We start from the raw sequence: 16,705 nt of genomic DNA, 5'->3' as shown, positions 1-16,705 counted from the left end.
TGAACTCTAACTGTTCCTTACTTTTTCTGAAATTTTCGTCAAAGTACGCGGTGTCTGCGCGAACGTCTGACGCTTCAATCGAACTGGCAGACGTTTCGCCTAGACTGCCTAGATGCTCGACACGATTTATCTCGTGCCCGAAACGTCCGTATCCTTTATTCGCTCGGATGGCGAGTAAGACACAGCCATCCTCGCGCGACACGACGCGATCGGGGACACGCAAAGCGCCTCAGACGCGCGAGTGTCCGCCATCGGGCCAGGCGGTCGCGATCACCGAGCCACCGTGAAAGTAATTAGCCCGTCGGGTATCGGGGTATCGAGTATCGATGCCCGTCCATCAAGGGGCAAACGATTCACGTTCGATTTGGCAGCGAGTTTGCCCCTGGACGACGGGACGAGGGATGCTCCGAGAGCGGCATCGAAATCGGAACGGGTCGCTAGACTAGAGTAGCTGAGAGGAGTAGTGGCAAGTAGTGGGAGAGAGAAGGAGAGCGAGAGAGGGAGAAAGGGAAGACACACACAGTGCCAGCTTAGCGATGAGCGTTCAATCAGCTATCTATATAGAAAAGATAGATCAAATTTTCAATCGATTCTGCCACTGCCCTGCTTCGAATCACCACGGAATGTCTCTCGAACCTGACAATTTGTTGAATCTCCATAGGGAAGTCTGGATGCTTTCGAGTAATCCCCCATTGGCTAACGTTAGATTTAATAAAAATAAAAGTATTCTAGGGGTTCGTCCTTAAATTACGTAAGGCTTTTTAGGGGTAGGGGGTCGCGAATTTCTTGCGAGGGAAGGGAGGGAGTCAGCTGTCGTCTCGCGTAATATTTTTTTAACAACAAACTAAAAAGCAATGTTTCATCGCACGCGTGAAACAGAGTTAAATGAATATTATAAACCTTTCGAAGCATTTTAGTAACTGAATAAATGCAATGTAAAGAACATTGCGTAAGGAAAGAGAAGGAAGGGGTTGGAATATAAAAGCTTACGAATTCTTATACTTAGGGAGGGGTTAAAAGATGGACAAAATTACCCTTACGTAATTTAAGAAATGCCCTTAGATGGGAACCTGTGGCGCGGCAACGCCACGAAGTTTAGGGCCTAAGCCAAGTTCGCGAAATCCATAAACTCATTGGCCTTTTGTTCGACCGGCAAAGTAGAATGGGCCGGTTGGAGGACACTGTTCTAAATGCACACGTCCAAACGGAAAGCTTGTATTCTACGGGCAGATTAAACACCCGCGACAGTCACCATTGCTCGGTACGCCTACCTGCCTGTTCTACATTTCAAGGAGCCTCACTCGCTGCACTCTGCATTTCTAATTAGCCACACCAGGAATCCTACTAAACAGGTCGAGTTGTTATCCTGAATGCTCCCCGGGTTAGCTTACGTCCAAAACTCCCCCATTATCGTATCTGAAACGAAACGCCTAACCGACGGTACGATAAAGAATAAAAACCCACCCCAAAGTTCTACCCGGAGGACCAATCTAGACTTCCAGTCCCGCGAGGATTCGCTAAATTCTCGAGATTCGAGGTGCATTCGAGGCGGCTCGATTAGGGACGTGTGCTCGAGGTGATTCGAAGGGTTGTTGAGGCCCCGCCACTATGCCAGCTGCGAATTTTGATTGCAGCGACGCAAGCGAGCGCGAAGCTACAATCGGCCAAGTCGACCGAGGATGAGAACACCGAAGGTAAGACGAACACGACCGGAGCTACGCAAACATCCCTTAGAATTTATTACCCTTTATTTCGCTCCCGTTTCTCAGCCCACCCCGCTGTGTCGCACGCCCCTCGGGGGAAATTCCGTCGACCTTGCTCCGTTTTTTTTTTTTTTTATTAATTCCCCCTCCCTTCCCTTCAATCCCACCCATTCCAGCTCGGCTCGAGACACCCTACGAACCAATTAACCCGTCTCGTCACTTTCGCTTTTACAGAGATCGCTAGATGCCCTGCCTTCCATGCGAGCTCGCGAATTTCGCGGTCGAAGGGGTTAACGGAGCATGCCTTGCGGTTAATCGGTCACGCGTTCGACTTGCTTTCCCCTGGGAGCCTCCCGACTTCCTCGAGCACTGCCGTGTCGTTACCTGTAACCAAAGCTGATGCTTGTGCTCTTCGAGCGGGTGGTTGAGGAATTTCGGGCAGCGCGATGGAAGCTTGCCTTTTATTTCCATCGCTACAGTGACAGTCCCATTCGAGCTAAGCTAAACCGATGGAAGATTGCCAGTAATAACCCGCCAGCGTTGTATGCGGCGATAAAAGTTCGCGCAGCTCGCGTTCAGCTTAGGAGATTAATATCCGACGCTAACGTGACTGTTCCGTGATTGATGCACCAGTGGAAACCAGGTCCGAGCGCCATGCGCGAAACTTTCATCGGGCCGTCAATGTTGCCAATGCACCCCGTTGCGCAGGCTACCGTCAGCTCGCGCCGGGCGCCCGCGGAGCAATTCGGGTTCCTTTCACAGCAGATAGGACACGCGCCTCTTAACACAACGATCTCCGGGAGTGGCCGGGCTAGGGAGATGTCTTGGTTCTCGGTCCGGACGTTTCCCAGTTCGGCTACCGTTATCGCGGCCCACTTGGCAATTTACACCTTCATCGTCAGCCCGAGTAGATCCAGCCTAGATACAGCACGACTCGCCTCCCCGCCTCTGCTTACACTTTACACGAGAATCTCTGCGCGCGGCTCGAATCAACAACCGTGCCTGTGATACCCTGCAATTTAATAGTTTAAGGCTCCCGGCTCGCTGGATTCTTTTGTTTGGACAGTACCTAACGGGTGAACGGCTCACTCCCTTCCGTCACGGGGCTTTGTTTCTCGTTGTTTTTAATGGGACGGGAAGGTATCGCCGGTTAGAGCTGCTCCCGCGGAACTCTCGAACGAACCAATTACAATTTGCCCCGACAGGATGGCAGAGGAAAAAGAATCTAGCCCCTGGTAATTACTTTTCCATCAGGTGGAAAGGGGAGGGCTTCCTGCGATGCGTTCTCAGCGCTGCGTTGTACATGTACGGGGTGTGCTGGAAGTATGGAGCTTTGAAGTTTCTGAAATTTTTGAAAGTGGTAAATACGTGGTCCACTTAGCGAACCTCGGGTTATTCAGATGTAAATTCAGAAGCACATTTATTCTTTCGAGTGGAATCTTATTTCTCTTACGCATAGTACGTACTTACAAGGAAAGTCCGGCTACCCTATTTTCCAGTATATCTAAGAAACCATAGTGGATATAAAAAAATGGTTATAAAGAAAACTTAATGGTTCCTTACGCTGTGTAAAACTATGTACTCGAATTTTTAAGGGTCTAGAACGAACCGGTGCGCTGATAACGTTTACTTTTAAGTTTTAAAAATTCTTTACGGTCGAAATTCTATATCATTTTATTTATGTACTCGAATTGTTTAAAAATTGTGGCGGGGAACATTTCGCTGTTTAATTTACAAATTTTAAACAATTTCATTACACAGTTCCATAAAGCATAAAAACCGTTAAGTTTTCATTGTAATAATTTCTTTATATCTACTACAGTTTTCAAGACACCTATAGGTACAGGAAACTAGGAAGACGCTCATTAACCTTTAAGGGATGTTTTCACCCTGAGCAACCGAAACTGGGGACAAACGAAAAATTGCCTGATACTTCTATCGAGGTCCTCTACAAACCTGCCCAGTTTCAAAAATCTAAATTTTCTTTTTACTCCCACTGTGCCTCAAAAATCTTGAAAAGACCAAAATGGAAAGTAATCAAAATCTAAGGCCAAAGTAGAATCCAATAAAAACGGAGTCTAAAGAAAATCCGATCTCAAGAGATTGGCGAACCTCGACGCAGACACCCGTGATTGTCGCGATCGTTACTTCCCTTCGCACCCCGTACGTATAGTCCAGTAGAGTCGCATTTCAGCTGCGCTATCTCGTGGAAAGCCTTTTCTCGTATCGAGAACGCGATCTAGACTCCGCCGCCTTATTCGCCTGCACGACAATCGATATCCATCGGCGCTTGGCTGTCTGCCTGCCGCCCATCTATGGGAAAAGCCACGGCTCCCCTTGTGGACTTCAGGCCGATTGTAGCGATTAATCGTGCAATTAGACCCGCAGCAATCAATCCTGGCGCGCACCCCGTGCCGCGACGACTACCGTTTGAAAACTGACGATCATCGAATTGCGGCGATTAATTCGCAGACAATCGGTCGAGACAGTTGACCCCGTCACCCGTGTCGCGAGCTGCCAGACTTGATGCGCGTCGCCCTGGTTAATGAGCGATTTAATTAACCCCCAACGCCACAAATTCTTATTTATTTCTTTTTAAAGTTTCCCAATCTATGGTTGCTGCGTTTGCTTGAGGTAGTTAAACAGGATAAAACGAAGTTGTATTTCTTTAAACATAGTGGTCTAAAGCAGCAGTACCTCTGAATTTATTAAATTATTTTATTTACGTTAATTATGTAATTTATTAAATTTTATTAAATTAGAGAGAACAACGAGTAAAGAGCTTTCCGTTCAGAGCTTAAAATATAAAATAATAGCCACGCGGCTCGAAAGTTTAATAGAAAAAGAATATTTCGTTCGGGCCAGTCGGATAGCTAAATTCGCGAGCAATCGCGCTCGCATAAAAACAGGAACTGGGCTAACGAATTAATTGAAGCGCGAGATACAATTTTCCCCCGTTTTCTTTCTGCTCCCCCCTCGCGGTGCCTATATTTGTCGAGCGAGCTATATTTGCGCGAAGAGATTAAGTATCCGCATGCCCGTTCTCCCCCCGAACTATACGCAACCCTTAGCGCGCGGATATTTCGTAATTTCGCGCAGTAAGGTGGTGCTTTTGGCGCCGAACACCTTTTTTCTTCTTTTGTTCGGGAGAATTAGTCCCATCTGACCTGCTTTCCACGTTGTCGAGACTACTGACTCCTCGCACGCGTGTCTCTGCGCGCCAAGGGGATCAGAGTCGCTTCTCCGCGCGAAGTTCGAAGCTGCTTCGAAGCACGATCGATCCAGAGACCTTCGGGAACGGAGCTCGTGAACTTCGAATTTTATGTGCGCGATGTGGGCAAACACACCCGACCCGGGGATTGAATGTTCCTTAAAGAGTACATTCGGAGATGGTTTTCGTCTAGACTCTGGATTCTCTGGAAGAATTCTACTTGGAATATGTCTGGCGCAGGACAATTGAGGGGCTCAGTGGAGAAAAGGCACGTTCTACCGGTTTACGACTCTTTTTTTTCAAGATTTATTTACGGTAGGGGAAAGTGGGGCATAACCGGGTGCCTAATGTATTTTTCCTGCTAGCATAAAGTCAGACGGCAAAATAAACTTTGGACACCGTCAGAAAACTTAATTGGACCTTACAGAATCAGAAAATGAGAGTTCTTATTTGAAGGAACTATTTGGCTGACAGGAAAACAAGTTTTCTCGGAAGTGTGCAAGTGCCTGGTTTTACCCTATAGGTGTGGGTGATATCGGGTACCTAATTAAAGAACGCATAAAATATGATGTAATTATATAACTATTATTACTATTATTTTAGAAACCATAAAGATAGATATTTGAACAAATATTAATTTGTACATAAATTTATTTCAATTTATCTAGTGCACAAAAATCACAAATAATGGTCACGTCGGTCTCCTCAATATTTCTGCAAACCTCACGAGCCCATCCACGATCTATACATATAATCAAGATTATTATTGGATTTTTTACAGATTAGAAATCAGCTTCTATAAGACATTTTTTGTGTCAGTAACAACACTATTTTCTTCCGCATTGCGCGACACTCGTGTCTCGTTTTCTCTAGAATTACCGTGCATTAACCACCCCCGAAATCGCCATCAGCGACACGGTATCTCTGTTTGAGCACACAAGGCGACGCGTAACCGCGCGTTTCTCCATATTTCGATTCGTTCCCCCGATCCAATCACCGCGCTCACGTGATAGAGATTGCAGCTGTACGGTGTAAATCGCAGCTACGATTAACATCGAGGTTGATCCACGCTTTCGATCGTTTAAATTTCAATTAGCCCCAGCCGCTGTGTTGTCTCGACTCAGTTTCTAATCAATTTCAAGCGCGGCTCGCTGGCAGGTTGCGCGCGGAAAGAAAAACCGCCCGTCTCTGTCAAGACTACCCAATAGAGAGCGTGAATAAAGAAACGCTTCTCCCGCTCCACTGGCAGCTCGACCTCGTAATCAACAGCCATGTGACACGATTCCTTCTTTCCCCCCCCGTGTCCCCGATCGGCAGCAACTTTTACTTTCGACGATCGCGAGGCATTCAGAGCAGAGGGACGGGAGAGTTGCTCCATCGGGAGGAGCGGAGGCCTGGTTAGCCGCCTCGAGATAATTGATTCACAGCCAGCGAGTCGAGTGACGCCCGGAGAATCGAGGGAAAGAGGAAAGCCGGGCTTATCAGTTTCGCGACGGCCTATTGACGCCCGCGGAAATCCTCTCGACGGTTTTCCGCGACGAACGGGAAGCCGCGCGACGCGGGTGACCGAGAAACCTGTCCCCGGCGGTTGAAGCGCCTCTGCCGCCCCTCTAATGGAATTCCAATTAAAAGGGAACGTTAATGGAGCTCGGCCACTCCTGTCGAGCCTCGAGAAAAATTAGACGCTGGCCTTCTTTCCTGCGCTCCCACTTTTCACGGTTACGGTTGCCCGAATCCGGCGGACTCGCATGCGAGCAGAGCCTCCTTCGTCACTATTTATCCTCCATGCACCTTCGTTCGTCCTTTTGTCGAGGGTTAAATTGCACGTTGCACGAGTCTTCCGAGCGAACTTGGTTGTTGGGAAGCGGATTTGTTTCCCTTTTTTTGTCGGGTGTTTGGAGTTGTAAGGTGCGTTGGGATATAGTGCGGGAAATTTGCTGGCTGTTTGTGGGTAGTTGGCATTGAATTCTGATACTAATTCAGGACCTTGCCAGAAAAAGAGTGCAGCTACAGCTCTACCAAGTTCGAGTAAATTAGAAGAAACTGCTATTAAAGTATTGCCTCGACATGAAAAAGAGAACACTGATTGAAAGATATATATTTTCACAGAATAAGTAGTAGTTATTGAGTTGATATGTTCTTTATTTTTATGTGTGGCGAAAAAAAAGTTCTGCAATAAAAATATTAATATTTGTATTTTTATTTATTTGCAGTAAATCGTTAATTTGGAATCGGGTGCGCACCGAATGTGCGTTAAAGGATGTAGAATTTTTTTACGTATTTCACACGTCATAACTCAAAAATAGGTGAAAAATGGAGCTGCACCCTTCCCGCTGCAAGATCCTCAAAATATTTCTTTCGTCGGGCCCCTTTCTAGAGAAGGCCGGCCCTGCTTTTGAGGGGTACCTAGAGTTACACTATAAAATAGCCCCCGAGTTGCCTTCAGCAGCCAAAGATTTCATCCAGACTATATCGTCCACGATCCAAACCGCTGCATGCAACAGGAAGCCCTTAGGAAGGGTGAAGAAGGTCGAAATCGCGTTAAAGGGATGGAGTACTTAACGTTCTTCGAAGAGCGAGAAAAACCGCATGGCAAAGTATATACCCGCATGCCCGTGGATTTTCGACTCACTGGTCCCACGTTTTTAGTTGCACGAAATGAAAGAACTCATCAACGATGCTCCCCCCTGCCGCGTTTGGCGCGATCTAATGACTCGGGCCCCGTGAAACGAAGCGTTCCCTCGCGGATGGTTGAATCGGAGAGCGTCGATTTCCATTCAGCTTGGCAACTGGAGCACAAAGCCGAGATCCGTCCGATGCGATTACCCTTTGAGCGAGACGAGCCGCGAGACTCGTCGTTATCTCTGGCCGTTCCTTAAAGCCGAGCATCCCGGGCGGGGTGATCAACTTTCCGTTCAAATTGAAAGCGATAAAGTCTCCCGGGAAAAGAAACTGGTGCCTCGCAAAAACGAACCACTTTGAGAGAGAATGCAGCTTATTCCGACACGCTACTAGAACGCATCTAAGAGGAATTATTTATTATTACGTCGTGGAGAATGGAAGCGGGAAGTAAAAGTAAAAGGAGAAGAAACAGAAAAATCAGGGTAAGTGTGAACGTAATAAGGCGAGGCTCGTTGGCAGATTTGAGAGCTGCTTTTAACACCGATCTGGAATATTAGTGCGAGGGGGTAACCCGGGGCTAAATAGGTCCTACCTATTGGGAAAGGGAAGGTAGGTTCGGGGGATAAGTTTCGGCGGCAGATTTGGAGGAAGGAAGTGTAGTAGGCTCGCGGATATTTTCTTTTCTTATATGTATTTATGTTTTTTTTGTGAACTTATTATTCTTAACCCTTTGGCTGCTCGTGCAGTGCTCGCAGTGTGCGGGGAACGCCCATCGGCGTTCAGCGCCTGTGCTTAAAAGATACGATTAGAAGAGTTCCGCACGTGGCGTAGGTATACGGAGCGGTCAAATTGTCAGCATTCAAAGGGTTAATGCTGCAATCAAGAAATATTATTATTATTATTTCGCGTAGGAGAATTTGAATGCAAATACCTTTTTTTTTTTAACTAGTTTATTTATTATAATTCTTTTTTTTATTAATTCTTTATTTTTTATTATTCTTTGAATTTATACGCCACTCACGATTGTGTCTAATATTTCGACTGAGCTGACGTACAGTTCGTCGCATTTCAATTGATACACGTTAGTATCAGTGTCTCGCCTGAATCCCGAGGAGGCTTCAATGCCGACGACACTCTGTTGTGTAGCATAAAAGTTTTAAATCGACACGATTTATACACGGAACCGTTGCAAGGGTTGTCAATTTTTCACCATAAACTGGTCGAAAGAGGGTCAAGCCTGTTTACTCAACATTCTTGCAAGAATTTCAAGAGTGGCGGGCAGAGAAGCCCGGGTAGGTTGCAAGTTAAAATTTCAACGACACTTACGTAACCGAGTCAATATTCCATGTACCTTTGTACACAGGCATGCATCGCTGCACAGCGCGCACCCACACGTCGCACACCGGCAGTCGCATCGATCCCTCGCGTGCACATTGTTGCCCCGACATGCTCGCGTTCAGAATTCACCGTCTAAAAGTAGAACCGTCGCGGCGAGTCGGTCGCACGTTGGACCGGATATAGCGGCGAGGATGGAAATTGGGCGGAAGCCCCAGCGCTCAGGCCGAAAGTGTGGAGATGGATGAACGAGGATTCATGCCAGTTTGCACTCAAGTATTTCATTCTATCTTCGCGCGACGCACGGGGTAGCGTGTACAGTGTTTGGCAATTTAAGGTCGAGTGCTAGGTACAGAATTTACAAAAAGGAAACTTTTATCGCTGAAATCGGAGAGTAAAATCTCTTGTCGTCACGTTACAAGTATTTAGGAAGAATAAAACAAAGTATAATTACATTGTACAGTTGCATACAAAAGAATTTTTAAAAAATCATTCATTCAAGAGTTCTTGTAGAAAACACTGTAAGTGTCAAAATTAAAAAAAAAAAGGTTTAGCAGTTTTTCTCAACCCTTTTTGAGTCGCGATCCCTTTTGCTAATGTTCGCATAACCTGCAACCCCGCCCTACCCATATAAGGTAAGGTTAAGAAGGTAAAGAGTACGCATTAAAGATAGGTAATTCAGAATGTAATTCTATCGTAATAATATTAGAAAAAGCGTGGCGACCTCCCAGAAGACACTTCGCAAATCACAAGCCACCGGCTGGTAATCACTGACATATAACATAGAATTTGATTTTTCGCACTTACAGTGTTTTCTACGATTATTAAGAAGATCCCAAAATTATAAAGATTCACCGACTGTTTTAGGACACTGCATACTGCATTGTTTCATACGGGGAAGTTTGAATTTAAGACGGACCTTGTCACGTGAACTTTTATCCAAAGGAAAAAGGGGTTTCTCGATTCGCCGCGGAAATGAGAGGTCGGGGTGCCAAACAGTTCACCGAATGAACCTTACCTTTGAGCAACTTTTTTTTTCTTTATTTCCTTCTTGTATACCCATCTCCCGTGCGATAAAGACGTTAAGAAGAAAGTGAAATAGAATAATGAAAGCTGAAATACTGGAGAATATTACTCGACTACTATTTTTCTGTAATTCAATATCGCGACTGTTTTCTCGTCACTTTTCATAGTTCTACTGAACACTACTACTACGTAGTTCTCAACATCCACCGTGGCGTAAAATTTACTCACAAACAGTTCGTTTAAAAATTCATCGCGAGACTTCCAAACTTTGAACATCAATTCCTGAATTATTCCAGAATTTAAATATTTCAAGAACCGTCGTTGAATTAAAGTTTTGTAGCATTCTGCTTTTATTTATATTCCAATATATAAACTACTATAGCGCTTGACACTATTTTTTTTCCGAATATTTGATTATGTATACATTAATTGAAACACAAATGGCCAAGAAAAGGGATATACAATGTTCTTAAAAATCAAGTAAAACAATTTGAATACACGAAATTTGCATGCAAATTTAGAAAACTTATAAAGAGTGCTAATTTATTGCGAAACATTTTGTGACGATAAACTTCGTCGCTTTGAATAGCCACTTGTTTACGGATTCATGAATTTGAAACAATACGCGACACGATCTTCCTCTAGCTTATAATTGATAATTTAAAACAATACCATTTGTGTATCAATTCGTTTAACATTTCGCGCGACCGATTGGTAAAAAATAGTGTCCAGCCCTATATCACCAACAACGTGTCTCGTGAATCCCCAGAAGTCTGTTAAACAGAAGAATACCCGAGGAAAACAAACCTGCCATTCAGGCGTAATCCCCCTGCACCCCAGAGCGCATTAAAACGAGCCTCTGAACAGCGAAGGGATGAAAAGGCAAGAATATCTTATCAATTTCCACCGCGCCATCTAGCGGCGCGTCTCGCGGGACACCCTGTGCCTTTCGAATCCGATTTCCGTTGACCTTAATTGATCGTTCGCGAGCGTCTAGAACGAGCGGCGCACAGTGGTACATAATGACACTTTTTGTTCAAATCACCCTACAGGTCGTAATTTTTCAGAAAACTTGACGATTTTTTTTTAAATTCTTCGCAATTATATTCTCTATCGATCTGTCCGGCTGGAATTTTGAATTTCGTTGCTGATTTTTTTATATTTAGCGAATTTTACAGCACTTTTCGAAGATCAGTATCTGTGGGCTTTTTTGGCTGCCTGTTCCGAATTTAAAGTCAGATTTTCGAATTTCAAGGTGGTGAATCCAATATGCCGAATATAGTTGACTTTTCTGACTCAATATTGATGATTAGGATTTTTAATGTTTCATATTTTTAAACACGTGCACAAACAAGAAATCAGAGATTTGCTTCCAGAAGCAAAAATCCTGCTGCTCAAACAAGATTGCACATAACAAAATCGGATTTCTAAAGGCAACTGGGATAAAATGTTAAGTGAATAAGGCCTTCTAAAATATCAGACGTTAAAAATCTTGCTCATCAATATTGAATCCGAAGAGTCAACTATAAGAACGCGTATGAACACTGACGAATAGGCTAAACTATGCAAAATCACGTACACATTTATGAGATGCGTAAAAATTTGTCAAAATACGAATGTCCATCCGCCATTTTGAATTTCACAATTTGATCTACAGTATTAGATCCGTGGTACAAATAAAAAATTTGATGTTTATAATAATTACCTCATATTCGTAATCAGCGTCCCCGAAAATCTAGACGCACTATGTTTCTTCCGAATAAGCCCATTTTCCGAAATTTTTCTGCAACATATTGGATTCCCCACCTTCATTTTCGAAAATCTGACTTTAAACTCGGAACAGGCGGTCAAAAAAGCCCGCAGACTCTGATCTTCGAAAAGTGCTGTAAAATTCGCTAAATATAAAAAAATCAGCAACGAAATTCAAAATTCCAGCCGGACAGATCGATAGAGACTATAATTGCGAAGAATTTAAAAAAAAATCGTCAAGTTTTCTGAAAAATTTCGACCTGTAGGGTGATTTGAGCAAAAAATGTCATTATGCACCACTGTGCGGCGTGGAGCGACTGTGGTCGTCCCGATTCAGGTAACGGGAGAACGACTGTAAACGTGTCGCGGCAAGGCCGCTGGTACCTGTGTTCTCCATCGAAACGGTCATTATCATAAGCCACGAGCCCCTCTAGACACCTTCAACTCCCCCTTGCTCTCGCCGAACCGTCGTTTCAGCGATCCCTGCTGCTCGATCGAGACCACGCTTCCGGTTGCAGCGGGCACAGAGGGGGCCCAGTCACGGTTCGTAGACGGCCAGCAGGCGCCTTCATCGTGGACATCACCGAAGCTCCTATTTTCTCTTTCGTTTGCTTGTTCTCCGTAGTGTAACGCTTCGCCTCCTTTCCTCCCTTTTGTTCTCTGCCGCGGGATCGGCGAGGTGCTTCTGCTTGCTCTGCGCTTTCTCCGCTACTCGAGAAGCTCGCTCATTTTGCGGATTGGTTTTCGGCGGGCGCACACCGAGACGCACGCTCTCTCGACCGCTGTTAATCGGGTCCATTAGACGGGAATCGATTGTCGCCAGCCCCTCTCGGGCGTCTCTGCCACTCCGGGCGACTTTCGAGTGGCAGCTAAACGAGAGGGGATGAAAAATGCCAGCAGTCTGGGTGAAAATGGGTCGTGTAATCGAATAACGTCTGGTCGTCGGAGAGCGGTCGAGATAGTGGGTGGCGAGGGACGGCTGCGGAGGCTTTCAACCGGAGGACCATGTTCGTTTCAGGGCCCACCTTGGAGCCGCCGCTGCCCAGACGAAAGAAATGCCCGGAGCTCGCGTACAAGACGCACGAGTTCATCACGGCGGCCGATGGCGGTGGCATCGACGTCGTCGATTCGAACGTTGTAGCTGACAAAGTTCGGGTACGTGTGGAGGGACGAAACGAATCGAGGTGAAATGCACTTATAGAGCACGGCTGAACGATAGTTACTTGGGTAGAGGGGAAGTATTCGGTAACGGATGCTCGCGTTAAGCTCTCTTTGCGAACTCTAAAGTTACAGGAGGTAGTGATCTCGGCGCGTCCAGAGTTCCTTCGCATATTACCTTACAAAGATTTTGAAAAGTTTCTTAATGCTGGAATTTCGTGAACTCTAGGAGTTAGAGGAAGTAGTGATCTGAGCAGTTCAGAGTTGATGTTGATGCGTTAAGTTGCAAGGGGTTTCGGATTTCATGTTGCGTTAGGCGAAAGTGATGGAGACTCGTAGTTGGAGGAATTGCGAACTAAGAAGGCTCCAAAATTACAGGAAGTTACAGCGCAGTCGGCCCTACCACCGAGTCAGCTGAGCAAGGCGATATCACGGATCAGCACCGAGTACCGTTTGCAGTTCGCCTGGCCTAGACGACCCCAGCTGACCAATGGCGAGGCAGTGGCACCGGTCTCAGCTGCGGGAGCACCTGCAGGTACGACTGGACCACCTAGAAAGTCACTCAGCATGGGAGCTCTTAAGCAGGGTATCGCGCCCACAGGACCAGCCCCAGTTCACAAGAAGCGGCCGGGCGACGTCGATCACAAACGTGATGGTAAATTTCGCTTTTGTGTGCCTAGACCATTCCGAGACGTAGTGTTAATCATTCCTGGCTACGGTTCCATTCATCATCTCGAACTATTTTAGAAGATTGCCGATTACTATAGCTCTCTATATCTCCACCCAAAGGACCTCGGAAATGTAGAAGACGATGATAAAGATTTTCAGAGCACAGATCCCTATATTAATGAAATTCCTCAGGAGCTGAAGATCATGTAGTAGTTCCAACCGTATTAGGGACCAGAGATTACCCATTTCCATAGCTGTCAATCTTAAAATTGTACCGCCGAAACGTAGATTGCGACGATAAAGATTTTGAAACCACAAATCCCTATTCTAATAAAATTCCTGAGAAATTAAAGATCGCGTAGGTTCCAACCTGTTCAGGGACCAGAGGTTACCCATTTCCATAGCTGTCAATCTTTCTTACAAAATATTTTTTATAAAATAAAAGATCAGCTAAATGTAGAAGACGGTGGTAAGGATTTTCAGAGCACAGATCCCTATTCTAATGAAATTCTCCTGGAGCTGAAGATCGTGTAGTAGTTCCATCTGCATTAGGGACCAGAGATTACCCATTTCCGTAGCTTTCAATTTTTCTTACAAAATATTTTCTATGAGATAAAATTTGAACCGCCGAAACGTAGATTGCGACGATAAAGATTTTGAAACCACAGATCCCTATTCTAATAAAACTCCTGAGAAATTAAAGATCGTGTAGGTTCCAACTTGTTCAGGGACCAGAGAGTCCCCGTTACCATAGCTTTCAATGTTTCCTCCCAAGTACATATCTATATACCCTCATCGAAGCAACAACCCCCCCGAAGATTGATAAGAACAACTTGCAAACGGATTAACGTACGTTTCTCTAATTGTTCGCAGGAGTGCAGGCATCGGAGCTGGAGCCCCTGGTCGGAGGAACTGGAACGGACACTATCGACGGAGTGGTGCCCGAGGGCGACGAGCGCGAGGAGGACATGCCCGACTTGAAAGTAGCTTTCAGGTCAGATATCCAAGGCGACATATACATAATACACATGGTCGTAGTCTCTTATAGTAGTAGCCACGCTGAATGCCGCGGCGTTTTAAAAGGGAAGAACGAAATGCACCTACGACGATCCTAGATCGCTGTGAAGCCTCGCGCGTACACACCGAAAGTACCTCCGTTGATCGACGTGTAATCCGTCGGCCTACAACCACGATTGATTCTTTGCAGGGGTAAAAAGTCAGGTAGAACCGTAAGGATATCGGATGATAAGGGGCTGGGCAAGCACCAGGAGGCACCGTTCCCTACCTCCGAAGTCATCGAGCTTAGGCGACTCGCTGACGAGTACAAGGTAATTGGACGTTCCTCAGGCCCCTCGAGCTTAATGGGAACCGGCCAGCTCCCTATCGGCCCGCCTCGTTCTCGATTGTCTTCCCGCGAGAATTCCAATCGCATCCGCTGCCCCACAGTGTACATACACACGTGTTGCGTTTTTGTAAATACTCTAGAAGCCACGACAACCGCGGCGCCCATCGCCACAATGGCAGCGAGCTCCCTCCGTACTCGATCGATGTTTGCATGCGTCCATATTTCACCCGTTTCCCGTTTAAACTTTAAACGGCTCCCGTCGTCTGCATCGCGGTACACACAGGGTGTTTGGAACTAGACAGCGGAGACTGGGATGGACGGTTCTCTGTGAAGAAAAATAAGAGGGAGATCTTCCTTGTTTCTTGGCTAATAAGCATTTCTTTTTATAATCAAGCTCATGGGTCAACATGTCCCACAAATAACACAGCGTGGGCGCAGAGAACACCCCGCCTAATTAAAGCTTAATAGTGAAATATTCAGGTCAGAGACGCCTGGAGCACTGCGTTTGAAAAACGAAGGTGCGTGGGCAGCAGTTTACCACCATGAGCCGTTGATCACCGAGTCGCCTAGCCTCGGGCATTCCTGACCCGGGTATTTCACCATTAATAGCCAAGAAACCGAGTCCTATTTCGCCACTCAGAACCACCCGTTTCGTCGTTCCCTACGATCCATCTCCGAACGCCCAACAGGAAGACATTAAAAACTGTACACATCGAGAGACACTTCTGAACAGCCCGAGATTGTTCCCGATGCGAGCAAAAGATACAAGGACCTCTGGGATCGAGCCTCCGTTTGAACGTTTCGTCGCACACGTGCATGCAATCCCACCAGACGTTCCAGTCCAGTGTTACACACGTTTCTGTACAGTGTTGCTCGTGCTCTGGTTCCAAAGCAGTTGTGGGTGTGGTGTTGTGTGGCTCCCGAAGCATGCTCTCTGTGTCCCTAGTGCGTGCGTTAGTGTCGCCACGGTTAGCTTAGAGGCTTAGAGGAACGGCGATTAAGAGCAACCGAATATGATTCGTTCTGATTTAGCACCGCGACTGGGGTTGCGGTCTGGCCGCCGAGGACGAGGCTTCGCTGTGGAAACGTGTCTCCAGTAACCACGCTCTCAACGCGCTGTCCCTTGCCAGGCTAGTACACTATACATACTCCACTCTCAGATCAATACTTCATTCATCGATGACCGATAGCCACCTCTGCTGCGCCCGCTTGCCGTGAAATCGGCGAAACTTGGGCGACCACTTCAGGGGGTACCATTTTAATAGCCGCGAATCACTCCGCGGGTTAAGATAGCCATTTGGGGAACTGAGCGACGAGGCCGTCCACTGTGACGAAGGAACAAGGGGTTGCGGCCGCGCGAGGTCAGACTTCGGCTGACTTCGCTCGTCCGCCGGTTCCTTGGGTTAATTTGCCGGCTGACAAGGGAACGGTGCCAACGCGGAAATTATGATTTCAATGATTTCTTTTCCATGGGGATTCAGTCTGCAGGGGTGAGTTTTAAAGTTTTCTTATATCTCGCAGCGTTGCAAATTTATATTTAAAAAACGAAAGAACCAGATAACTTTAAGGGTTAAGGGTTAATCTCACCCTCTCAGAGTGAAGTTTCGTAGAAAAGGAAATTCCTCCTTGCGTACTCCAATATGCTCTAAATTCACACGAAGTTTCATTAAAATGAATTTTTCATCGATCAGTTTCATGAATCAATCGATACATATTTCAACGACATTCAGCCTTTCATAGGCTCACTGAACTCATTTCGGACGATGTTATACAGACAAGTATAATGCATCTACATGCCGGCAATTAATTCATTAAGTCTCAGACTCTGTAAGTTTTTATACTGTTTATATAATTTTGTATACTATGTGGATTCCCGTTTATAATAAT

General features: G+C 46.0%; 3 protein-coding genes across 14 annotated transcripts in view; all 3 read left to right on the top strand.

Moving 5' to 3' along the window:
• Synj (synaptojanin) overlaps nt 1-16,705 on the top strand; it is a 69,157-nt gene that overhangs the window by 21,676 nt on the left and 30,776 nt on the right. The gene's annotated exons all lie outside the window — the stretch shown is intronic.
• Dop (microtubule-associated serine/threonine (MAST) protein kinase dop) overlaps nt 1-16,705 on the top strand; it is a 104,692-nt gene that overhangs the window by 73,636 nt on the left and 14,351 nt on the right. The window lies entirely within an intron of this gene.
• Nucleotides 1-16,705, top strand: part of LOC143369153 (uncharacterized) — a 66,396-nt gene that overhangs the window by 37,586 nt on the left and 12,105 nt on the right. For 7 of the 12 annotated variants that reach the window (XM_076812724.1, XM_076812720.1, XM_076812722.1 and 4 more), the window contains 6 exons: nt 1,635-1,694; nt 12,665-12,801; nt 13,183-13,459; nt 14,347-14,467; nt 14,681-14,801; nt 15,851-15,948. In XM_076812724.1, the coding sequence (XP_076668839.1) occupies nt 1,635-1,694; nt 12,665-12,801; nt 13,183-13,459; nt 14,347-14,467; nt 14,681-14,801; nt 15,851-15,948 (814 nt within the window). The remainder of the gene's footprint in view (nt 1-1,634; nt 1,695-12,664; nt 12,802-13,182; nt 13,460-14,346; nt 14,468-14,680; nt 14,802-15,850; nt 15,949-16,705) is intronic. The other 5 variants (XM_076812714.1, XM_076812719.1, XM_076812723.1 and 2 more) reach the window with 3 other exon arrangements.

Source organism: Andrena cerasifolii, chromosome 5, assembly GCF_050908995.1.
Source record: "Andrena cerasifolii isolate SP2316 chromosome 5, iyAndCera1_principal, whole genome shotgun sequence".
Classification (NCBI taxonomy): domain Eukaryota; kingdom Metazoa; phylum Arthropoda; class Insecta; order Hymenoptera; family Andrenidae; genus Andrena; species Andrena cerasifolii.
The sequence above is the reverse complement of the archived record's forward strand: the minus strand, read 5'-3'. Positions and strand labels throughout refer to the sequence as shown.